This window comes from Octopus bimaculoides, chromosome 7 (genome assembly GCF_001194135.2).
Source record: "Octopus bimaculoides isolate UCB-OBI-ISO-001 chromosome 7, ASM119413v2, whole genome shotgun sequence".
Lineage (NCBI taxonomy): Eukaryota > Metazoa > Mollusca > Cephalopoda > Octopoda > Octopodidae > Octopus > Octopus bimaculoides.
Window position 1 is genome coordinate 105,038,491 of NC_068987.1, and position 27,510 is coordinate 105,066,000.

The window sequence follows — 27,510 nt, forward strand, 5'->3', positions numbered from 1 at the left end:
GTACAAAAACAAACGAGTTAAATACGCAAACAACGAGAGTAAAAAATGGAAAACAGGACACGTAAACAAAGCGAATGAGTCTTCAAAGACAGTTGCTCCCATAAATTCCAAAATAAAATTTAGGATTTATGGAGGGTCAAAGTTGGGAACAAAAACAGGATAGTGAAGACATACAAGGAAACCGAACGAAAACAGACATGAAGGATCGTTAGACCAGAACGAGGGGAAAATAGTGAACGCTGCGAGAAATATTTTCTTTGAAAAAGAGAAAATATAGAAGAGACAGAGAGCAATCGTCCTATCCTTAGAACGTCGTTCTGGAAAAAGAAAGATGGTCACGTGAGTAAAAGAAAAGTGGACGATGGTCACGTGTGAGCAACGAGAGAGAGAGAGAGAGAGAGAAAGAGAAAGGGGTGAGAGAGAGAAAGAGAAAGGGGTGAGAGAGAGAAAGAGAAGGGGGTGAGAGAGAGAAAGAGAAAGGGGTGAGAGAGAGACAGACAGACAGACAGATAGAAAACGATGAAAAGGGAGAAAAGGGAATTAGAGAAGGATGGGAGAAAAAACAGTATAGAGTCGCATCCAAAAAGTTAAGATAAACTTACTTGGAAATGGATGCGTGGCGTTCAATTAAATGATAATATAAATAATATATGTATATGCATATAGGGGTACAGGACGTCACCAACTTTGTAAACAACATGAAGCACGAAAACAAACGAGTCAAATACGCAAGCAAAGAGTGTAGTAAGTGGAAAATAGTACATGCAAACACAGAGAGCGACTCTTCATCAGTTGTCGGCTGTCTCTCTACTCCTCATTATACATACATATATGTGTGTGTGTATGTGTATATATATAGAGAGAGACAGACAGACAGGGAGAGAGCATAAAAGTATAAATTTCATTTATCGATCACGCTTTGTTCTTCTATGCTCAACAGCTGTTTCATTGAGATGAACTTTATTAAAATGTGTGATTACATAACTGTGATACATAGTTAATTTAAAAGCTGTGTTTATCCAGATCATTAGGAATGTGTTTTGTTAATCAGAAATACGTTATTAATCGAGCTCTTAATTACTATGGATTTATTTTTCTGTTTATACATCAATTCTCGCTTTCCTCTCTCTTTCCTTCTCACTCCTATATATGCGTGTATATGTTTGGGTATAGATGTGTGTGTGTGTGTTTGTGTGTACATACACACACACACACACACACACACACACACACACATATATATATATATATATATATATATATACATACATATATATATATAGGCAAATCAAAATGAAAACAAAAGCATGAAAAGCAACAAAAGTCAAAAGGACGCACAGTCAATATATAAGATTGGCATTCAGAGAATGTTTCAAATAGAAAAAAAGATGGGGTGAACGTTTCGAACGTGGCTCTTCGTCAGAGAGGAAATAGGAAAAAATCTGGGAGAGGGGGAGAAGAGTAGTTCGAGAAAGCATCTCAGAGAGGCGCAACATTAGGTCTTTCGCCAACTACATATAGCATTTAAAAGAGAGAACAACATACAAGATTAACAGGAGGTTCCTGGAACAGCCTCGATCATACGTCAACGAGAGCAGACGATTCAAACTTTGCTCGGCCGAGAGGGCAAGGATCCTTAAAGATTCACTGAACCCAGAAGCCTTCTTAAATTCCACAAGTGAAATGTTTAAACGATACTTCCATGAGAGAAAAATTCATGTTGAAGATATGGAATTCCTCCACTTACTAACCAGTGAATGGAAATCGTACATAAACTCTTTTCGGGAACAAAGGGAATCGGTCAAAGGGAGATAACACTATCTAACCCAGAAAGGGTTTTACTTTGAATAATTTCATTTCAGGTCTTTATTTATTTATTTATTCATTTTTTCACAACCTTGCTAACCAAGACTGTATTCATACCTCCATTAGTAAATAGGTTGAGTCGCCTATATTGCTTAGTGCAACAATAGACGTGAAACCAATGGTAACATTCTAACCGGCCATAATCAACGACTACTTTATCTGTGTGTGTGTGTGTGTTTGTGCGTGCGCGCGTGCGTGTTTGTCTGTGCGTGTTTGTGTGAGTGTGTGTATGTGTGTGCGCGCAAGAGAAAAATTAAATGAATGATAAAGTTTCAAGAATTATGTAATCAACTTCATGAGCTTACATCTGTTTCTGCTATAAGATACAGCGCACTCAGAACTGAGTGCCTGTGTCCCACTTCCTATGTAGTCATTTTAGAAGCTCTGGCGAAGCTATAAGGTGATGCGCAGGCACTCAAATCTGAAAGCACCGCATCCCATAGCAGAAACACCAGTAAGCTAATGAAGCCGGTTGCGTAATTACTGTTCCTTCGTCATTTAATTTCAAATGACGCTTTGTACTCGCTTACCACTTATTCTGAAGCATATGTATATGGAGTTCTAATATCAGGTCATTAGTATTGTTATGCTTACGCGAAATCACAAAATGTATGTATGTATGTATCTATCTATCTAGCTAGCTATCTATCTAGCTATCTATCTATTTGTCTGTTTGTCTTTCTAGCTGTCTGTCTATTTATCTATATAATCTACAAAGTTTTCCTCTATTTGTATACATGGATAATTTTAACAAATACATGTTTTCAATATGCAAACGGTAACGTAGACGAGGAAGAAATTCAAGAAGAAAAATAAAAGCGAATAAACAAATACTGGTTATAACTAATATTTCTAATATTTGCACAATTTGTAATTGTTAAGTGGTAACAGGTGTTTTAAACTCACTGAAGTACTTTATTCGTATTACTTAATGCTCATTGAAAAATAAAAAGGAGAATCGAATCTAGCAGCAAAACATTTAGTCAACTAATTATTCGTTTTTAACTGCGTAATTGAAGTAGATAGGGTTTTAAAAAATCCTTTGGTTAGAAAAACTAGAAGCAATAACATTTTGTCTCCCGATACTATCAGGCACACTTGGTGAATGTCCATAGGATAGTGAGAATCCACTCAATTTGGAATATTTTTCCATTGAAGGGAGACAACAATGTATTGGCTTATAATATTTAGCACAAAAGCATTAATATAGGAGTGGGTAAGTCGATTACATCTACTCCAATATTCAAATGGTACTTATTTTATCGAGATCGAAAGCATAAAAGACAAAAATCAACCTAGGCGGAATTTGAACGCAGAACTTAAAGAGCTGGAAGAAATACCCCGAAGCTTTTTGTCTGACTCGCTAGCTGTTTTGCCAACTCGCCGCCTTCGTTTGTACTATAATGGTAGATGTAATGCCACAGATTTTAAGAGTATTGAATGATGTATCCATGCGTTTCCTAAGGTCATTAGCAATCCAAGTGAAATGAATAGCTTCTAATAAAAATAAACGTTGAATTGCGGCCTGTGTAGTAGCTCTCACGCTGTATGCGTAATTAACAATGGTCCAAAATCTCTGATCGAGTATTTTATTATATATAACTCTGCTTTAACAGATTAGAACTATTGGTAAAGCTACTCAGCAGCTGCGATCTGATAATGCTCCTATCTCAAGTCAGCGTCAGAAGAACGAACAAAGCACAGTTAAGAATGAAAGAGTAGGGAGAATAGCTAAACCGCATCTTATATAAATCATATAACTGCATTTATACAATATTCTTATATACCGCTACACTAAAAATGCGTAAAGCCATATTGCTTCTGTTGTATGGTTCACTCCAGAAATGCAAATAACAATTAACGAATCAACTAATGAAGCACTGACACGTTGCACAGTAATTAAGTCTATTTCCATTGATTAATAAATTCAAAAACAAAAAAAAATGTTGTACAAGGTTTCAAATCCTGTTGAATTTCTCTCAACCTCTCATTTTTTAAAATGTTCATCAGGTTATTTTCAAAAAATGTTGTTTTAACTTTAAATACTTGTAATTTCTTTGTTATTAATCTCAAGAAAAAAAATGCGATTTCCATCAGAATACAAAACTATATCAATACAAGATTTTCTGAAAAAAGTTGGTTAAAATTTGAAAAACGTGAAGTAGCTGGAAGAAATTTATCAAGATCTTAATTCTTATAATAGAATACAGCTCAGCCAGAATAAATTATTTCCATAGTTTCTAAAAGAGAAAAAATTAACGAATCCTAGTTTCTTCCCACACAAAATCAACAAACTATGAAACCTCAGTTACGAAAATAATTAATCCGCACTAAATGCTGATTTTGTTTCACTATTGTTCATTCTTTAAGCTTTTTATATATAATAAAATATCAATTTATTCAATATGTTATTAAATTTAGTTTAAATTATATGAATATAATCAATCTTCATTTTACTTCAGATTTTTAACAATAATTTGTTGCTGTTTCTCTCACACGGCTTTCACTTCCGGTAAGGTGTCATCAAGATGTGAGTATGACATGTGTTCTGCTTTCTTCAGTTATATATATATGTATTTATGTAGCACATCTTTATTCCCTGTAATCATTTTACTTTTATTTCCAGGTCGAAAGTCACGTTCAAAATCATCCTGACTTCGGACCCAAAACAGCCATACAAAGTGTAAGTATTACTATATAATTTATATTTACTTGCCACACCTGTGGAACCATATTTCCATTGATAATTCTTGGTGTCAGAAGATACCGCATCACACCAAAGAAAAATCAAAACATCTGATAACGTATACGTTGTTATTATCATTTGGGCATCGTACCGAAAGATCACCTTATTAAGCGATTATTATTGACATTATACATTTCAAAGTATGTGTTTCTCAGCTCTTGTCCCGAGAATTCTAAAGTTATACCCCTGTCATATACTAACATATGGAATTTATACCGTCTCTATATATAGTTGTGTATTCGTATTTTAAAGTATGTATTTATTGTTTTAAAGTGTTTGCTATTGTTCTGAAATGTGTATTATTGATAAAATAATATTGAATAGTTTTGTCTACAAAGCTTGATGGGAGTATTTATTTATTTATTTATTTTATGTTTACATAAAGAACGTCACTGTTCCGAAATGCAAATCGTCCGTATTTCAGGCTTTCTTTAGCTGTATATTAAGCATATACAAGATAATTCAAAACTACCTTTAGCATTTTTCTTATTGTTTTTATTTTATTGCATATATAACATGTACGTACATGATACATATATAATACAAAACCACATTATTATACAAATTCAAAACCGAAGAAAACACAAACATGAACGAAGAAAGAATGAAAAAACAGTAATGCAACATCAAGCGCTTCAAATGTTTGCACACCACAAAGTTCAATGGAATCTACTAAAGCAAGCCAACACGCTTGTAGCATTACCATGGGCGGCACCTTGGTACGGTGAGCTGCCTATGATGACAAGGAATTTGCTGTTAGTGGCCATCCTTTACAAATGTCTCAAATGCTGGAAGAAATAGTTCACTGACAAGTCCCAATATTTAGGGATCTTGTTCCATTCGGCTTCAGAAGCAGTGACCCTCCCATTTACCATAGCATCCAGTATGTGGAACAGACCAAAGGAATCACAGACAAGGCACCTACCTCTTGTTGGCACTCCATCGCTTACGACGACGAGGGTTCCAGTTGATCCGATCAACGGAACAGCCTGCTCGTGAAATTAACGTGCAAGTGGCTGAGCACTCCACAGACACGTGTACCCTTAACGTAGTTCGCAGGGATATTCAGCGTGACAAGGCTGACCCTTTGAAATACAGGTACAACAGAAACAGGAGGTAAGAGTGAGAGAAAGTTGTGGTGAAAGAGTACAGCAGGGTTCGCCACCATCCCCTGCCAGAGCCTCGTGGAGCTTTTAGGTGTTTTCGCTCAATAAACACTCACAACGCCCGGTCTGGGAATTGAAACCGCAAGTCCGCTACCCTAACCACTGGGCCATTCCGCCTTCACACCTACCTCTTACCAAAGGACAAAGGGTAAGACCATCTGGTTTCTTCCTATCACTTCTGGATAATCCCACTGGTTCCAGAACTAGGGCATATTAATCTGAGCTAGGAACCACTTAATGATCAAGTTAAGCTCGGTGTGATGAGGGAAATAACCAGGATTTCGGTGGCAAGACAGTTTTAAAGCTGCCTTTGCAAATTTGATGTGAATAACTTTTCATTATATCTGTGTGTGTATGTGTTAGAGAAATGTCATCAGCAAAAATTTTTTTTAATATTTGTAGTTCTAATACAACAGCAACCCTGTTCAATTTTGCAAACATACCTAGTTGGACCATCCAGGGAGGTTTGAGTGGATGGCAGGGCTGTGAACCAACTATTCTGAAATCCCTGAGTCATGGCCATCAAGATTTTATTCTCACCAGGAAGTGAGAGGCAGATGAATATAAATTCCAAATATTTTCTAAATGAAAGATGTTCCACCCAACATAGATTAGATGGTTAGTGACTTTAAAATAAGAGCTACTCCAACATAGATGAAAGTTAATTTGGAAAAGCATACCAGGAAGTTGAAAGAACTCACAGTTGGTCTTAGATATAGATATTAATTAACACTTATGACAGTAGTGAGGAGGAGATAAATACTTATAACATAGAGCCAAACTAGCCATTTTACAGACATCCTACTGGTACAAGAACCCAGCCAAATGCAAAGTTCTATAGTGGGGGATGAATTCTGAAGTCAGTGCCATAACTGCAAATAAACAGACTCGGAAAGACTGGAAGGAAGAAAGTGGTGGAGAAAAACACTAAGTAGTTAAAGAGGAAGCTGAATGCCAAGTAGACACCACAAAAGAGAGAGATATAAAGGAAGAAGTTTGCACATGTTTTGCATCAAGAGTATGAGAGGTGTGAGGTGGTCCGTGTTGCTAGATAGTGTAGCAGAGAAATCGAGATGTTGTTGGGGAGATATGTGTACAGAATGATAAAAACACACTTTCACTGATGTCAAAAAGGAAGAGGCATGGAAATGAAATTCTGAGAGGCTGCTGAATGCGGAGAATGCATGGATGAGAGAGAGTCTATCATATGCCTATCTTACAAAGAGATGTGCTATCCAAATGGACAACAGTATGGTAGATGGGGAAAGTAGCTGGTCCATCAAGGACAATCACCTGAGATGCTTTATATGTCTGGCAAATTAGGCTACAGGATAGTTACCAGAACAGTGGATCAGGTAACACAGAAAGGAGTCATATGCAATGGCCAATGCTGAAATATCATCATAAACTATAAGACAAAAAGAGAACAAATTAACAAGAGAGGTAACAAACTTTTGAACCAGGTTATGAAAGTTATAGAAAGGATTATTGTAAAATTGATAAGGTACAGGGTTAGTCTGGATATGATACAGTTTCGCTTTATCCCCATCACAAAAGTGGATCCATTTTCCACAGTAATAATGTATTCTGCCTAGCATACAGTAATTTTTCCTGACCTTGTCTTGAGTCATCAATCACTTATTTTCTTAGTAGCATGAAAAAAATATCTAGTACACTCCTTAAAGTGATTGAAGTAAGCCAAAAAAACAATCTCTAGGTTTGAGAGAACTCTGTCTTGCAGAAAGCAAGTAAACCTCTATAGTGCTGATGCCACAGAAAAGTGCTCCCAGTATGCTCTGTTAAGTGGTTGGTGTCAGGAAAGCAAACCGAAACTGAGGCACTGAAACAAGACATGTCTTCTAGCCAATCAGATCCTGTCAAAGTAGGTCATGCTAACATGCAAAAGGGACGTAAAAGGGTTATGATGACTATCTAATATTTACAGAGTTTTAATCTTTTTTTTCTCTTCTTTTTTGACATTTTTGTGTCTTATAACAAACTATTAATATTTCTATTTATTAAGGCAGTGAGCCAACGGAATCGTTAGCATGCAATACAAAATGCTTAGCGGCATTTCATCTGTCTTTACATTCTGAGTTCAAATTCTGCTGAGGTCAACTTTGCCTGTCATCCTTTTGAAGTCAATAAAATAAGTACCAGTTGAACACTGGTTCGATGTAATCAATTCACCCCTCCCCTCGAAATTACTGGCCCTGTGCCAAAAAATTTGAAATCAGTATTTCTATTTATTTTATATGCATTAAATCTTACCTCTGAATCTGAATTCATTCTTGGCAGCTAAATTTCTTCTTGATAAGGATAAAGGTATCTTTCTTTGACTGAGAAGATTTTTACATTGTGTGACTCTTTGAAATTCTCATCAAGTCATCTTCACCATAATCAGCACTGTTTCAGAGTATTGTTTCAACAAAAATTATTGGATTCACCAAATGGTATTTTTTTTATTCCGTCTTTTCAGATTAAGTGTTCCAGAAAAAGCACCTTTTACCGCTGTTTTGAAGTTTGCTGCAGAGGAAGTAAGTGCACAGTCTTTAGGAGTGTTTTTTAACGTTCTTCCTTTAATTTCAAATATAATTTTACAAATTTGTTGTTGTCTTAGAGCAACTCTGATCCGACCACCCTGTCATTTGGGTGTATGCTTAGTACTTTATTGCCTATTGTAGCCTTTCCTTTTAAGATGAAATTGTTCCAGCTGAAGGAAATTTTGGCTACAATTTCTAGCAAGTCAAACAACAATGTTAGGCTCCCTAATTGGTTTGTCACAAATATGTTATTTAATGCTGCATGCTAGTGAAAAAAAAAAAGAAAATTATGACTTCACTAGTGCCCTCAAAAGCACGGTACACTCTGTAAATTTACTAGGAAGGGCATACAGCCATAGAAACCATGCCAAAGTAGACATTGAAACCTGACAAGTGTCCAGTTCATTGAATCCTTTAAACTGATCAGGTCATACCATCACAAAAGACAGATGTTAAATGATGTTGATGATGATAACTTACATTTAAAGACCAATGGTTAGCAACAGTTTGTTTATTGGGCATATGCCTAAGAAGTTTGCTTTGTAGTTTTTGGTTTTGTGTTCAAGCACACTGTGTGGCACTTAGGGCAAATCTTTTACCATAACTTCAGGTCAACCCCAAACTTCATGAGTAAAATTGAATGAATAGGAACTGTGATAGTCTGTCATATAGACTTTGATAGGTCTTTTCTCCATTCTTGGAGACTTTGCAAAGATCTTTAGCATACTATGGCTAAGCTGTAAAAAATGTTGTAGTTCTAACTTTTTTTCTATTTATGTAAATCAGAATCATTGGCAAAAAACAATGCTTGCTTCTCACTTTGCTGTTTTGTTTTCACCATATATTTCTATAAATGTTTATTTTCTCGAAAATACAAAAAAAAAAGTATATTCAAAGTTTAGATTATATTTTTTGTATCTTAAATTTTAGTTCAAAGTTCCTGCTGATACAAGTGCCTTGATAACAATGGATGGAATTGGCATAAACCCAGCTCAGTCTGCATGTGAGTAGTTGCTATTGTAGCTTCATAAACAAAAATAATATTAAAAGATCTGTTGAAAGATGGTAAACATAACATTAGAATTTAACAGAAAACCCTAAAATCTGTTTAGGCCAGTATGTATGTTTCTTAAACCATGAGCTGTTTATAGAAACAATCATTTCTAGCTTTATTATGGAAACTATTTCTGTTTAGCTTGTCTGAAATGTGATGTACAAAAACATCTATTCATAGTAATCTCTGGTTCATTTCCTAACCTTCATATATTTATCTGTTCTATTTCTTTCATTACAAGTACTAAAAAAATCTCTCAAGTTTGAGAGAAGTAAATAAATTAACTGTAAAATTTTAGTGTAAATTATTTAAATCTCTTAAATAATCATTAAGCAAACAGTTTACATTTTCTAGCTTTAACCATTAAATTACACTGTCATTGTTTTAATTAATTTTTTAAAATGAAGAATTTAGTAAAATTACATCATTATTATACAGGTATCTTGAACATAAACTAACTTGTCATTTTAATGAAAGGTTTTAATTTAGATTACTTGAGGATAGTGCTTGAGTTTAAAGTGAATGAACCGCGAAAGCGAGATCGACCAAAGAAAACATAGAGAGGACAGGTGGAGGAGGAGATTGGGAAGGTTGGCTTGATGAAGGAGGATGCCCAAACCGGGTGAGATGGTGTGAGAGCAGTAATTGCAAAAGAGATCCAGCCACCCCTGTTAACAGGGACAAACCTGGATTTAAAATATTGGAATTCACTCATTCATTCATTACTTTAAAACAACAAGTTTGTATCATAGAACCAGAGGTGTTGTGAGACAGGTTGATGTCAAAATTCCTAACCTTGTTAAACTTGATATTATCAGAGTTTTATTCTAAAGTTAACTGCTCATTTAAAAAGAAAATAATTTGATTGCTTTTTTCTGTATCTTTATTTTGTCTCCCCTCTACATGTCTTTACCTTAGATAGTTTTACTTGAAGAATTTTTTTTACCATATAAAGTAAATTCATTCTGGTCTCAATATTTCTTCCTTGTAAGGCACCGAACTAGCAGAAATGTTGGCACTCAGGATGAAATGCTTAGCAGTATCTCATCCATCTTAACGTTCCAAGTTCAAATTCCGTCGAGGTCGACTTTGCCATTCATCCTCTCGGGTTCAATAAAATGAGTACCAGTTGAATACTGGGGTCGAAGTAATTGACTTACTACCTCCCCCGAAAGTGCTGGCCTTGTGCCAAAATTTGAAATCAATATTTCTTCCTTGTAATATTTGTCATCATGGAAAACAATCTGTCAAAAAGAAGTCTGTTAGCAATGAGTTGTCTTTCCTTTCATATCAACAATCTAGCTGGGCAGTTTGTTCATATAAATTCAATCAAAAAAAATTTCTCTTTATAATGCACTACTCTTTTCTTAAATTACTTTTGACAGATAATTTTTAAAGGTTGGATGATTTTCCTCGTTTGCAGTTAACAGTTTTTCAAATTCTCCATTACGATTTCCTCAGTTGGTGTTTGCATTACTGAAACTAGTCACTGTATGAATAAACTGTGCTACAATTATGTCAGTAACTTAGTGCTTAAGAGAACTGGCTTTTCATTTTAGACAACCAGTATGAGAATGTTTTGTGTTATTGTGAACTTCATTCATGACCATTAGCAATTTATGACAATTAAGATTGACATCTGTCTGATAACGTTTTTCAGCAAACTGGATTGCTGAATATTTATCACAGAATCTAAACTCAGTATCTATAGCAATCTTTATATGCAAATCAACATGGATGTCTTGTTGGAATGCCAAATACTGCATTATTAGCCTTGTGAGAGTCTGTTATATAGGTGCGTAAGAGCACAAACATAAATTGTAGCAGACGAGAATTGTCTGTTCTGGGTGACAATCTGCTATGATTTGTCTGTGCTTTTATGCACCATGTGCCTATATGAGAGGATTTCTCAAGGCTAATGGCGTAATATTTGGCATTCTAACAAGACATCCACATTAAATTGGATATAAAGATTGCCTTATGGTTTTGCTTCCATTGTTAATGATTAATTTCCAGTTTTTATATATTATAATCTCAGTTCATTTAGCTCTCAGCCTGTGTACATGTTTATTATGTTAGTTCATTTTTTATGCAAATTAAAGCATACAGCTTAACTTCCTTAATAGAGATTTTCTTTTTTAAATTAACTAACATAACAAGGAAACTGCATTCCTTTCTTCTTCTTTTCCAGCTAATGTATTCATTAAACATGGCACAGAACTTCGATTAATTCCACGTGACCGAGTAGGACTTCTACAAAGACACTGTACATCAGAATTATCTTAATTTTTACTCACGCCTCATCTCTACATTTAGTGAAGCCTAAAACATTACTGAAAACGTTTAATATTGTGTTCAAATTTTATTGAACATGTAACTGTCTTGTTAAAATATCAAAATATACCCTCAAAGAATTGTTGAATAATCTGTTTGAGTTATGTTTTAAATTTCTCTGAATAATGATTATTATAAGGCATTTTTTTCTTCTTCCAGATTTACTCTTAAAATTAGTACTTTCTTAAATTATTCAACATTTACAGTCATCTTCCTTGCTCTGATGATTAATGTCAAACAATAGTTCTGCCAGCTTGCTAAAATATATTCTCTGTTCTCATAAGAAATGAACTGCTGTTGTTATTGCTTTCATTCTGTATAAAAATGTTCTCTCTTCATTTTTCTATTTTCTGTAGTTTATTTCCTCAAATTCACCATTTTGAGTGTGGCCATTGCCAGTACCGCCTGACTGGCCTTCATGCCGGTGGCACTTAAAAGTACCCACTACACTCTCGGAGTGGTTGGCGTTAGGAAGGGCATCCAGCTGTAGAAACCCTGCCAAATCAGATTGGAGCCTGGTGTAGCCATCTGGCTTCACCAGCCTCGGTCAAAGCGTCCAACCCATGCTAGCATGGAAAGCAGACGTTAAACGATGATGATTTCATACTTTCAGTTCTTGTTATTTTTGCTTGGAATGGGTATGGATATTTTTTATACATACTAAAAAGTCTCTTTTTTTCTTCCCTTTTACATATTGATGCCACTGCTAACCATTATACGATGTCATGTAAGACTAGCAAGCTTGCTTGCTATGATGTGAAAACAGAATTGAAGTGCTTCTTGCAAGATATCGCATGACTAATGGTAACTAATCAGCAAGCTTTATTAATCCTCTCAAAATATATATGAAAGTTTGTTTTACTTCATTTCTTAGTTATTTTGAAAACACACAAATTTAAATCATTCTTACAATTAAACCTCCCTAAAATTTTTGGCCTTGCACCAAAATATGAAACTAATTATCTTAATACAATATATTGTGATATTATTATCAGGTCTATAAGGGTGGCACAGATGGTAATGTACTCAGCAGTAATTAATTTCATTGATTAATAACAGAGTTCAGATCCTACCAGCATTGCATTTTATCTTAGCATTGTTCTCCAGGAAATATTTACTATGTTCAGTTAAATAAACTACAGTTGCTCCAACAAATAATCTTCGAGTGTACATACAAATTATATTGTGCAAGAGAAATTTATACAGGATCAAGAAACCAAGTGATTGGAACACGCCAAAACCAAAAAATGGCAGTAGGCAGAGACAACAATAACAGGATTTTTTGTTTAGTATATCAAATTGAGAACAACAACAAATTGGCAGATGGAGTATCAAAATAAATGCTTTTTAAACTTTTAGTTTGTCCCTCTTTGTGTTGAGTTCAAACTCAGTCACTTCTACCTAAAAATAAATACCTGTAATAAATTAACATCACTTCAGTTAATTGTATCACACTGCAGCAAAACATTATCCAAGAGCCATTAAAAAAAAAATTATTTATTCTGAGCCGGTGGTGCATAGAAAGCACTGTTCAAACATTGGGTCTCACGGAGGCAGTGGGTCTCACGGAGACCTTTGGCAATATACTGTGCTTGAGAAGACTTGTCCAGGCAAATGATATTGTAGTCATGGTTGATGCCAGTGTTATGCAGCTGGCATGTAAAAAGCACCCTCTACACTCTTGGAGTGGTTGGCATCAGGAAGGGCATCCAGCCGTAGAAACCTTGCCAAATCAGATTGGAACCTGGTGTAGCTCCCCAGTTTCCAGTCAAACCATGGAAAACGGATGTTAAAGGATGATGAATAGAAATGTTTTGTTTTGTTTTTCCCAAGAAAACTTTTTCTTTCTTTCTCAAGCCCTAGGACTCTGATCACAGCATTTTCCCGAACAGGACACTAGTCCATTGCAGAATTCAAGGCTTCCATTTTTTTTTTTTTTCTGAGTGGAGGGGACAAATCAATTACAGTGACCATAGTACATCACTAGTACATTATTTTATGATCCCAGTGGAATGAAAGACAATGTTTACCTTGGCAGGATGTTAATTTAGAACATAAAGAGGCAGAAGAAATGCTACTAAACACTTTATTTGACATGGTAATGATTCTAACAGCTTACTAACTTAAAAAAAAAATACTGACATTAAATATCAAACAACAGTAGAGAAAAAAAGCAATAAAATCTTGTGTCTGGAGGTAAACTTTTTATTCAGTTGAAGATAATGAAAGTATAAGAAATGAAAATGTTTATAATTATTTTTTTTTTTAATTGTTGCTGTAAAAAAAAAATTTGTAGGCACATTTTCAGAAGGCAGTTGGCAGTTGGCAGTTAAAGGCATTTTTAGATAATTGATCTTTTTTCCCTCTCTTCTGTTTTAGTTATTTTTGATTCTAGCCAATAGACTAGTGGAATGATTTGTCATCATTACAATTTGCCTAGGTCTGTCTTTTCAAACTGCTTATTCTACTGCATTTATAAACTCAAAAGTGGAATAGTGAAAGATTTCATGGTTTATGGAGTTAATTTCAGCTAAGTTTTATTCATATTAAAAAAAAAAACATTTTTTTTTTTAACCTTAGAATTGAAATATTTCTTCATTGTTTTATTCATGAAGCTAGAATATTGATAATACATAAATTGGCACTGCAAAGGATGTGGTGAACCCATCTGTGAATTCTAACCTCAAAACTGGAAAGGTTAGATATAAAAAAAAAACTCTCTTAAATTGCTAGAAGTCACAAAAGACACTTAAATTTTAAAATACATGCACTGAGCAATCGCATTATCAAAAAGTTTGAATTTAGTTTTCAAAATCTTTTAAAATGCTAATAAAATTTAAGAAAAAGTAATAAGAATGCATGTTTTAATGTTTAAAGTAGATACTGACCATGTCATAAGGACTGGTTTAATGAACTCTATATGTAATATAAATAGTGAAAAAATTTTTATTTCATGCCCATGTTCCTGTGTATTTAGCAATTAACGAATAATTCTGATGATGAAACTGTTGTAAAAGGGCAATGTATAGACTTGTGACGGGTTACATCTTTGGTGAAGCGGAATTAAAAGTATATAGTTGAAATTTAAGTCATTACGGAACCATATATCATAGAAAACTGAAGAGAACCAGATTAATCTCCTTACTGTGAGAATCAGAGAGTGTAAAATTTTTAGAATGGAATTTGACAGGAAAGAATGGTAACAGAGATTATGTATCAGCTAGAGATGCTAGGCAGTTTGGAGATGCTATGTAATTATTTAATGAGCAGTTGAAATGTAAGAGTAGATGAGATAATTAAAATGATTTTGAGACTGCTGAGCACAGCAAAATGGTTTGTAAGGGTTATTAAATACATACACGACCAATGCTAAAAACTATAAGAACCATAAGCCAACAATAGAAACACTGACGTTACCTGCAAATTTCCCTCAGATCACTCTATTATCTTAAAGAAACAAGACACAGTGAGTCCTAGATACACTGAAAGCATAAGAAAATAGGATGCTCATGGCTGGAATGCTCCTGATCATAGGCAGTCTAAACAGAGATGACCTGGGACTAAACAACAACCGTCAAGACTATGACTATATTATACCCCTAAAAAGAAACTCCTATGCATTGTTTCTTTTCAACAGGTCTAACAATTCAGGAATGGATACCTTGGTTTGATTATTTCAGACACAGTATGGATATTTAAGACCTTGAAGTTGGAATAAGAGTGAAAGAAACTGGTGATAAATAAGGGTTGAGACTGAGCAAATGAAATAGGATATGCTTTTAGAAAAATATTAGTGTTGTGTTATTGCCAAAAATTGGTTATATAATGTATACAGTGATATTTTTCACAGACTGACAATATATATATATGGATCTTTCTCAGGCAGTGACTGTGTTTATACAACTATTGATATATGTAATCATACAACACAGTGGTGAAACACTCTAAACAATAATGGTCATTTAGGTTATTTGCAGAATTACCAGTTCATACGTTAAATGCATAAGAGTATTTGATAAAAGTGATACGCGTGGCAATGGGAGAGCTGAAAAAAACCCACAAGGCATGAGAGCCTAGAATTAAATTTATGCAGCCTATTTAAATAAAAGGAAAGCAGCTTGATTCTTTCTGGAGAAATATGTACAATAGAAATATAAACTTTCTGTATCATTAAGATGGAGAATAATTAGGACATATACCAATGATAAATATGATGACATAAAATATATTTCATCGTGTGTGTCTATCTACCTGAATATTAATCAGATGAAAAATCAGAATGATGCATGTATGATAAAACTCACAATCATCATCTTTATTAGTAGTAGTAGTAGTAGTAGTAGTAGTAGTAGTAGTAGTAGGATTGATAAAATAGAGAATGTCATGTACTGATTCTTGGTTGATAGTATTAGTTAAAACCACCTCTTAGATTTCAGGCTTTGCACCCATGATAGAAACATTATTATTATTGTTTATTATCAGCAGCAGCAGCAGGGGGTGGCAGAATTGTTAATGTTGGACAAAATATCTTGGGGTATTTACATCCTGAGTTCAAATCTTCCCATGTTAAGTTTATTTTATCGACCCTGGAAGAATGAAAGCTAAAGCACCATTATTAGTACTGAAGCCAATTCAATTGACTTTTCCCCTCCACCTTGTACCTATGTTAGAAATTAGTTGTGGTGGTGCTGTGTCATGGAAAACAGGGATTGTGAATTCACTTGAACTACATTTCTAGTAATGACACCTTATTGAAAGTTTTCATCGAAGTCAGGTTTTTTCAGGTAAATAAAATTTTTTTGTCTGAATATGAAAAAAAAGAGATTCGAGATGAGAAACACCAATTGTTTTGACCGACTAAAAATCTAATATGGAGAAAAATAATTATATAGACTATCTCCAACACACTAAAAATATATTTTTAAAATGGTGAAGAAGACGAAACATTAAGCAGTTACTGCTCTGCTTAGCAATGGAAATAGGAATGGTTTCCAAGAAACATATGGTTGTTTAAGATACTAAAAAGTATATTATTTTTATTTTTAGAAAATAATAATAATTTCTGAAATAGAAAAAATTAAAATTTTTTTAAAATCTCAGATAATTTGAGACCCTAATCTCTAGTGAAAGTATGACCCACATTTTGAGATTATAGTAGTCTGTATTTCTTTTCTCAGAGTATATTTGAAGCCAGTGAAATAAGGAGTTAATAATTTTGTTAGTCAAGATAAGCTTTGTAAATTATGCCTGTTCATGCATTGGTAACTAGTGTTAAATATGTACTTCTACTACAGGGAATGTGTAAGTACAATGGTTTAGAAGCTTTTGAATTTTTTTGTGTTGCCTGGAAGATACTGAAGAAGAGGGAAATGCAATTGTCAATTTTGGAAACAATAGAGGAATTAATAAGAATTTCAGCCTGATCAACAAAGAAGAATTTGCTGATATTATTTTAGTGTTATATTGAGCAGAATATGAGCAAGTAATCAGTTGGTTGATATGTCAGATGGAATGAATTTGCCAACTATGACTTCTGATTTAGTGGGTGGTGGGTAGTATGAGGTAGCAATTGATGATTCACAATGGCAATGGAATTAAAGATGATAAACGGTAAATGTTACATTTAAAACATTCATATATTAGCATTTTATACAAGTATATTTTTTTTTTAACATATATACTTTTATTAACTTGGCAAATTTTCTGCAGAAACAAACTAGAAATTCATTATCTTCCATAAAAATAGGCTTCAAAATATCAATTTCACAGCTGGCAAATTAGCATACTTGATTGAGCTTTTGTCAAAGTTAATACATCATGAAAGCACTTTAAAAATATACACAGAACAGACGGTTTATTTCTTCAAAAAATATTCCGTCTTTTTCTCTCTCTTATCTAAAAATGTACATCATATTTTATGAAAACAGATACAAAAGATAAAAAGCATGCTTCCAAGTTGATAAGTAAGGGCAGTGGAGTAGCACAAATGATAGAGTACTAAACTAAATTACTTCATTACTTTATCTCTTTCCTGTCTCAACGGTCATTAGTGCGGATTCCATAGAGCTAGGTATATGAGTCAACTTGCTCTACTATATGAACCAGTAGTGGTCTTTGCTTTTCATAAAAATAATGATGTTATCTTTGGCATTAGCAAACCCTTCTACTGTGTTTTCTATGAGGGCCTCTGAATTAGATCTCCTTCCTATAAATTCTATTCATTTCTCACTTCATACACTGAAAGTCATTCTTTCTACTTTCTCTTCTAATTGTATTTCTTCCATTTTTTTTTTTCCTTCTTCCCTTCATATACTATCAAATCAGAGGTACCTCACAGCATTTGGTTATGTCTCCCCGCTCTCATCCTTTGGCACACCAATGACCTACTTGCTGTTACTTAAAATAAAAAGCACGCATAACTATAAAAATGATTCCTTATTAACCTTCAACAAACAGTTGTCATCCACATGCAACTTACACCCATCATATCAGACTTGCAATGTTTCCATAAACAGACTTCATAAACGTTTTCCAATGAGAATATTCTTCAACAGCTTGATGATGTAATCACTGCACATGTCGAAGCAGCAGCCAGCACTCCTTATGCATAAACAACCCTGCTAAACCCTTGAAACTGCAACACCACTGCACTCAACACTTTCTGTTGATTATTCAGTGACCAAAACATTTACATTTCCAAAACAGCACTGCAAGTGCTCAACTTTTCTTTAGAGCCAGAAATTATTTTGGCTTTGATCAGTTGCAGAATCTCTATAAAGCTCAAGGGCTCTGCTGGATCAGTTCTGCTGCTACACAAAGATATACGTTCTAGACCACTCTGCAAAAAGGCCCATTGGGCTGGCACAAGTTCACTCACTACCAAATTAAAACAGTTTCTGAAGTACCAAGTCACATACCACCTCCACCTAATCACTCACTTTTCCTTTCAACACCCCTACTGTGTGGCCCCATGCTAAATACTTAGATCAATCTTTGTTCTGGAAATTCCACTCCAACACGTTTTTTCCAGTCAGAGATAATCTCTATGTGCCATAGTACTGCACATCATCATCTGACAAATTAATGGAAGATATTTCAACACTTTACTTCAAATAGCACAAATTGTTTTTGCCTTTTATCTCTCCAGCTTTGATGAAACAATTACCAGTCATTTGCAAGAGTCAATTCAACGGACTGTCTCCCTCTTGCAAATATGTGGTAATGTAAAAAATAATTTCAAGGTGTAGAAAGAAACTACAGTTTGCTATGTCAAAGACGTGTAGCTCCTAATTCAATTATACATAAAAAATAAGTATCATGTTGAGATGGAGCTCACAATTATAAGCTATAGATCACTGCATAATTAAATACTTAACATTCTGAGCTCCATTATTCATGGGACTGGATAAGGCAATATGAAGCCAAACCAGTTCTTCCCTTGAATCACTATAAAAGCATTTATATGTGATCCAAAAGTTTATGAGATGTTACTTTTAAAGTGTTAGGTCAGTAGAAAACTATTCGGAAAATGGATTACTTTTTTTTATTTAATAAAAACTAGAATTCAATGAAGCTTAATGAATGCTTATGCACACATGAAGGTGGAAGCAGAGATTGTCCAGTGGACAGAGTATGAATTAAAAGGAAGCAGTTTAGGAAACAGCAACTACTATCAGTATCAATGTATTTGCCTTTCGATGGAAGGCTGACTACTATCAGTATCAATGTATTTGCCTTTCGATGGAAGGCTGACTACATCAGGAATGTGTAAAAATTGCAGTGATAGACGAAGACATGCAACAAGTAGAGAGAAACATTTAACAGGATCCACTGAAAGCAGGTTTCTAGTTTGCAAGAGACAATTACAAATGGGTTAAGAAATGGAACAAACATCAATGGCATTTACCAATATATGCAGTAGAGAAGACTGCAGTAATAGGTAGGTAAATGGTGGCAAAGCAACAACTTGATGGTAGATGTTAGCCACAGAAGAGTAGGCTATGGAAGACTGAGGAAGTAATAGTAGAGCTGAAGGTGATGCCTGAGAAAATTGGGCTGCACACATAAAGTGACACAAGATTGTTTTCTGTGGAAATGTACGGCACTTCAGAACTATTCAAACCCTTCTTGCATAGAAAATCAGATATTTAGACGGTGTTGATATATATATATATATATATATGTATGTATATAATTGCAGCATGGAACACGATCTCAGATCAGGTCACTTGCTATGCAAGTACATATCCGTAATATATATATATATTTATATTCCAACTAGAACCATATTAGCAGAGCGTATTGGTATATTGATTCTTATCTCATTACCCCTTAACATAGAAATTTATCTTTACTCACATTCCTAAATTGAAGCTCTGTAAAACCAAGCTTTTCATTTATCAAACAGCAGATTTTTGCCTTAAAAATTGAAAAACCTTCATTTAACAATGGGAGAAAATCATTGTAATATACCAAATAAAAAGGGAGAACCTCATTCATATCTGAATGAGTACATATAGACATGTAAGCATATTTTTTAAAATGTTAAAAAAATTTAATTTGTTTAGTTCTTCCTCCATTTTTAGTAAGAGTTGATGAGTCAATCGTTTCCATATTAAAGAATTTACATTTTTTTTTTTTTTTACAGTCATGTTTTAATATAATTTGTATTCACATGAATTTGTTATAATGATTCATGGGCTCATATTTAGGTTATATAGTTCAAGTTTCTCTTCCAAAGACTGGAAGAGAAACCGTAGAGTATAAAGAAAACATTTGCTTTAAGAGAATATAGACAATATTTGATAGCATATAAATTTCAATGATTATACAAACATACAAAATTTTACATATCAAAATGCACTTAAATATATAAACTATGCTATTTTTACTCATATATATATATATATATAGACATCTCAATAATACTGGTCCCACTTATAGTAAACACGTTTATATATCATTAGTCTTGTATGTATGCACATATCATCATATAGGACAAAAATGTAGTTAAAATAAACCATTTAGTCACACACACACACACACACACACTCATACACATACATTCACAGCAGAAACAACAATAACAATTTCCATTCAATATATATATATATATATACAGACAAGATGCTGTGGCTATCCCAATTTCTTTCAGTGTTTCCTCATTGCCAATCACTTACTCTTCCTGAAATAAAAAGAGATAAAGAATAATAATAATTTTGGCACAGGGCCATTAAGTTTAGGGAAGGGGCTAAATCAATTAAATTAACCCCAATGTTAAACTGGTACTTATTTTATTGATCCCCAAAAGGATGTAGGGCAAAGTCAATCCCAGCGGAATGTAAACTCAGAACATAAAAATGGATGAAATGCTAACGGCTCTGCCACCTCACCACCTAAATAATAATAATGATGGTGGTGGTGGTGGTGGTGGTAATGATGATGATAACGATAATGTAGCAGCTACGAGAGTCAAACATGAAGGTTATTCCTATTGTCATCGAAGCATTGGGTTCAATACCACCCAATCTGAAAAAAAAAACATCTGGAAACCTTAAAAATACCCTACAATCTAGATGTAATGCAAAAGTTGGCATTGCTTACAACTGCACGCATATTGCGTAAATTACTGTCTGTTTGAGGTCCTTGTTGTGACTTGGCAAACACTACAAATCCCCGGTAGACACAATATCTTCAATCAATAAACTTACGATATTGTATACTGTGCAATATCTTAAATAATAATAATGATAATAATTGATTCTAGTTTTATGGGCCACAAGGGCTAATATAAATTAAAAACATGTAAGAACAAAGACAGGACGAAGCTTACAAAGGGTTTTGTCCGAAAAGAAAACGTTCGTGTAAACAATGGAAAAACAGAGAAAGATATAACAATAATGATAATAATGATGAGGACGATGATGATGATAATCCTTTCTACTGGAGGCACAAGGCTTGAAATTTCTGGGGGAGGGGATCAGTCAATGACATTGAACCCAGTGTTTCACTGGTACTTAATTTATCAAACCCGAAAGGAAGGCAAAGTCGACCTCAGCAGAATTTGAACTCAGAACATGAAGACAGACAAAACACTGCTAAACATTTTGGCTGGCATGCTAACGATAATAATAATAATAATAATAATAATAATAATAATAATAATAATAATTATTATAATAATAATAATGATAATATTAATCCTTTCTATTAAAGGCACAAGGCTTGAAATTTGGGGGGGAGGGGTCTAGTCAATTACATTGTTTCGCTGGTACTTAATTCATCGACCCCAAAAGGATGAAAGGCAAAGTCAACCTCGGTGGAATTTGAACTCAGAACGTGAAGACAGATGAAATGCCATTTAGCATTTCAGCCAGCATGCTAACAATTTCGCCAGCTCACTGCCTTAATAATAATAATCCTTTCTACTATAGGCACAAGGCCTGAAATTCTTGGGGGAGGGGGACTAGTCAATTACATTAACACCAGTGCTCAACTGGTACTTATTTCATCGATCCCAAAAGGATGAAAGGAAAAGTCGACCTCGGCAGCATTTGAACTCAGAAAGTAGCAGCAGACGAAATACTGCTAAGCATTTCGCCCGGCATACTAACAATTCTGCCAGCCGGCCACCTCATTGATAATAATAATAATAATCTTTTCTACTCTAGGCACAAGGACTGAAATTTGGGGGGATAGGGCCAGTCGATTAGATTGACCCCAGTACGTAACTGGTACTTAATTTATCGACCCTGAGGTATTTGGCCTGAAACAACATGCTGGCCATAAGAGATATTATCTCAATACAAATACTACAGTAACGGGTTTTTCAACAGTGTATGATACATAAAGGACTACCATAAATCCTCAAGTATAGTCCGCCCTTGAGTATAAAACGCAGGGGATTTTTAGGGGGCTGTACCTCTGAAAAACCTAAACTTTGTGTATAATACACACCCCTTCTCTAACTTGAGTCAAGGAGGTCTATATAACGTCCTTCATTTGTAAACGTATATATGGTAACATCCTTTATTATTATCATATATATAACATAATGCAAACGTGTAGCTTTTTTGTGCACTTTGTTTGCAGAAAATAAAGAACGTCAGTGAAAAATAAATATTAAGTAAATTGCCTTTACATATTTATCACTTTGAAAATTTTGCTTAGAAACTATTTTTCATTTTTAACCTTGTATATAGTACGCTTTAGAAATTTTGACCTTTAAATTTTGGGGAAAAAGTGCAGATTATACTCATGGATTTACGGTATTTTAAATAACTGATATGTTTTTTTGTTTTTTTTTTGATGGAGTGGGGTTGTTCTGCTTACGGAAAATATGTTTCAATAAACACATACCCATTCATCAGAGTCAACTCCTTCAGTTAAATCTTGTTCCAATGGGTCTTCTCTTACATCCAACTTAGACGTCATTGCTCCAATCAGCTAAACAAGATAAAATGCAAATCACCAATCAAATAAGTTTTAACAAAGATAAACTATTTAATATCTATTGCAGAATGTCTGTTCTAGTCATAACCATGTTCCCATCTACAGCATGTTGAGGAAGCTGCTAAATGGTTGCTTGATCTACTTGAAATAGCAGCAAAATTTCCCTGAAAACATACCCTACCATCTTAAATAAATAAGTACATAGGTCAATGTGCTTTAATCATTGAAATAAAAGAAGTACAAGATGGTCATGGTTAGAATGCTTTTGATCATAGGTCTGCTCAATTAGGGTTGACCTGGGTTTAAACAACAACTTCACCCTTCCCTGTCCTGTATTGAATAAAATCTTTAGATAATTATTTTAGATCATTATTACTCTTTTACTCTTTTACTTGTTTCAGTCATTTGACTGCAGCCATGCTGGAGCACCGCCTTTAGTCGAGCAAATCGACCCCGGGACTTATTCTTTGTAAGCCTAGTACTTATTCTATCGATCTCTTTTGCTGAACCACTAAGTTACGGGGACGTAAACACACCAGCATCGGTTGTCAATCAATGCTAGGGGGACAAACACAGACACAGACACACACACACATATATATACATATATACGACGGGCTTCTTTCAGTTTCCGTCTACCAAATCCATTCACAAGGCTTTGGTCAGCCCGAGGCTATAGTAGAAGACACATGCCCAAGATGCCATGCAGTGGGACTGAACCTGGAACCATGTGGTTGATAAGCAAGCTACTTACCACACAGCCACTCCTGTGCCTATTCATCCACTTCGTTTTATTTTATGATAATATTACACTGACTTAAAGTAAATTGTAACAGTACTCACAGAGAAATGTTCAAAAATGAAGAAATAACAAACAAAAAATGACAGTGCCCCAGCATGTGCACAGCCCACTGACTGATACTAGTAAAAGAATGAAGATAACTAAATTTAAAATTATGCTTCTCCTAAAGGTGACTATAGAAGTATCTTCCATAGGATGACTAAAAGCTTCTCAATAAAAATACTTAAAAACACCAGATGGAATTCAGCAATCTTTTACTCTCTTACTGGTTCCAGCCAGCTAGCTGTGGCCACGCAGGGGTGATCAGATATATTTCATCTAATTTACTCTTTGATTAGTTACAGCCAGCTAGCTGTGGCAATGCTGGGGTGACACCATTCTACAAACAGAAAAGCTTTGTCAGTTGCTATCATAGCATGTTAATTTTCTTTTTTAATTATGGAGTATGCATAATTATTGCAGATTATATGCAGGTTTTTTTCCAATGAGTATAAAGTTTCATTATGGGGTTTCTTTAAATTACGCAAAGGTTATCCTAAACAATATTTTGGAAACAACAGTCACATTATATATGGGACAATGTAATCATCATCATCATCATCATCATCGTTTAACGTCTGCCTTCCATGCTAGCATGGGTTGGACGACTTGACTGAGGACTGGTGAAACCGGATGGTAACACCAGGCTCCAATCTAAATTTGGCAGAGTTTCTACAGCTGGATGCCCTTCCTAACGCCAACCACTCAGAGAGTGTAGCCACTCAGAGAGTGTAATCATTCAACATATTCAAATTTCTGCAAGCTGATGTGCTGCATGGAGAATGAGAAATCATGTAGTGACAGGAAAGTGTGGAGGTTCTGATAGTGAATTGGACTATGAAACAGGTCTTTGTCCTCATTTCTCTTTTATTTTTGTACATTTTACACAACTCTCAATTGGTATATTTTCTAATCATTACCAAGAAACGTATTTTTACAGATATATATTATACCCCTAGGCTACATTTCAACTCGCAGAGCTATTATTATGACTCATAAGATGTCAACATTGTCATTCATCATGTCACTGTCCCATGTCAGTAATATTTAAATGGATGTCTTTACTTTTTAATCATATTAAACCAAAATCTTCATTAGACTAATTAAACAGCTTCTCAGCTCTCTATAAATGACACCTTGACTTTCTTAGCCATATTTAACTTTGATTTTATGAAGAGGAAAATTTATTCCAACTTATCCAATGTAAAAAGGGTAATAGAACATAAAATTCAGATCAGAATGTAAAAATTTAAGGGAAAATTATAATGATTTCTTGCATAGCACAAAGCTACAAATTTGTAGATGAATATACTTTGTCAAATTATCTCCAATACATGCCTACAAGTTATTTTATCAATGTCAGAGTATTAAAGGCAATGCTAATTCCAACAGAACAGCATTTTGAAATGGAATGTAAAGATTCAAAACATTTAATCCAGTACTAATAGCATACTCAACTATTACTGGGATCCCCAAAGTAGAGAAAAACATATTTAGTAAATCTGAATTTGAAAGGAGTCAGTGAATGGCATTAATGTAAAGGCTTAAGAAAGTATTTCTTGATTGTACACAGGGAAAAAAATTCAGTAAACAATTGGCAAAGGTATTAATACTTCTTCAACAGGTTACAAGTTTAAAGATAATGTGCAAAGAGGAATAGATCTCATAAAACAATTCAACTTTTCTCAACAGCATACAACTAAAGACTGATGTACATGCAAGGACAGTGGTGCTGTGGGGGAGAGGCTGTCTGACCCGGGTAACTTTTTTATATGGGCAGCACTTTTGGGCATGCTGTATAAAGTTGGGGATCAAAGGGGCAGGGGACAAACTCAAGGGCTGCCCCAAGCAGCATACACTCAAGCTATGCCATTGTGCAAGGAAATTTATGAAAGGAGTGAGAGAATATTAGAAGGCAAAAGATTAAATTTTGGAAGTGTATTTAAGTTTACCCTCAAGTTCAGTCTAGAAACAAAAAGAAAACCGGAATTATTTTTCTTGAAATCAAAATATTTACATAACAAATAATAAAATTTGTAAAGCTTTAAGATACATATATGCATGTATGTATATATATCAACAGTTGTGTAGTCAGTAAATGCTACAAATAGACATACTCATCATTCCTATTTCCCACTTTTTACCAAATTTCTTTATATAATTTCCAACCATTACAACCATAATCAAATTATGGGATTAACGTAAGGGTGAATTTTTATATATAAAGTGATTCCTGTTTAGGCAGACCGTTACCATGACCAATGACCATCCAATGACAGTCTACTTTATTATAAAGTCTTGACCTTGACCATGTCTAATATGCAAATCTAGCTAAATGGCTAACTTGTGGGCTCTTATTCTCTTGTCTACAGATCCAAAGCATGATGGAACTTTCTCTGAGCCACATTCAGTTAAACCTGATATGCCCTAAAGTTCAATGATCTCCATCCCTCACTTCCACCTGTATGTCGACAACTTATTAGCTATCACCACCAACCATGCCCAGTTTTATGCAGATGACATCACCCTTAAAACATCATTTACACACACACACACACACACACACACATATATATATATTATATAAAACAGTTACATTGTGGAAGAGGCAGTTAAACCACTATAAAATATACAAAACCTGTAACATTTACTTTTATTTCTTAAAAATAGTTTTGTCACACTTCAGTGATCTGATCGCTCACACAGTTCTAGGAAACACAACAGAATTATGTCAGTGATCAGGTCACAGAAGGACAACAAATTTCTGACATTTCATAATAAATAAAACAATTTAAAAAAATAAACAAAATTGACCGCAACAGTTTTGTGCTTTTAAACAAGTAAAATTACACTTCTACATTGTAGTAATTGTTTTACTTTCAACACATGATCTCAGACCGAGTTACTTACCAACAAGTACAACTCCAATATACATAAATATTATACACATTGATTAAAAGAAATTGTTACTCGCACTGTGTACAATAAGATGTGAAATGACAATCAACACATTTATTCTTAATGCATTCCAAAAGATTTAAACACAAAATATACTTCTTGCTCACGAGACATGTCAAAATACTGGTGTCCCAGAATCCCTTGCACCAATAAACCACGTGTGCCATGAACACACTATCTTTATAAAAAGAAGTTGTTCTCCAGTGATATACATAGCTATGACTCATATTTTGTGTTTGAATCTGCCAGAACACATTAAGAACAAATATGCAAATCATTAAATACATCATCATCTTTTCATGGTATGTATAAGTTTATATATATAGCCATTGGTTATGGCCACCCAAAATGATGCCATTGGTTTCACATATGTTATTGCTCTTAGCAACATAGGCAACTAATCAGACCTGCTGGCTAAAAGTATGTAAACTCTTTACTAATCTACTCAAAACAATGTTTTAGTGTACACTTTTTTTCAGATTTATGAACAACTGACCAATCAAAATATATATATATATATATATATATATATATATATATATATATATATA

At 34.2% G+C, this 27,510-nt stretch overlaps 2 protein-coding genes across 3 annotated transcripts in view; one reads left to right on the forward strand and one right to left on the reverse strand.

Moving 5' to 3' along the window:
* Positions 1-3,063: 3,063 nt before the first annotated feature.
* On the forward strand, positions 3,064-13,067 carry LOC106879082 (ubiquitin-fold modifier 1). The gene is made up of 6 exons (XM_014928515.2): positions 3,064-3,082; positions 4,329-4,396; positions 4,493-4,549; positions 8,258-8,315; positions 9,252-9,324; positions 11,567-13,067. Coding segments are annotated over exons 2-6 (285 nt in total). The 5' UTR covers positions 3,064-3,082; positions 4,329-4,394; the 3' UTR covers positions 11,662-13,067.
* Positions 13,068-13,893: 826 nt separating this feature from the next.
* The window catches only part of LOC106879083 (coronin-7), a 121,168-nt gene continuing 107,551 nt past the window's right edge, over positions 13,894-27,510 (reverse strand). The window contains exons 26-27 of one of the 2 annotated variants that reach the window (XM_014928516.2): positions 23,068-23,154; positions 13,894-20,893 (exon numbers count right to left, since the gene is read on the reverse strand). In XM_014928516.2, coding sequence (XP_014784002.1) covers positions 20,885-20,893; positions 23,068-23,154 — 96 coding nt within the window. In that variant the 3' untranslated portion in view covers positions 13,894-20,884. The remainder of the gene's footprint in view (positions 20,894-23,067; positions 23,155-27,510) is intronic. The other variant, XM_052969835.1, reaches the window with a different exon arrangement.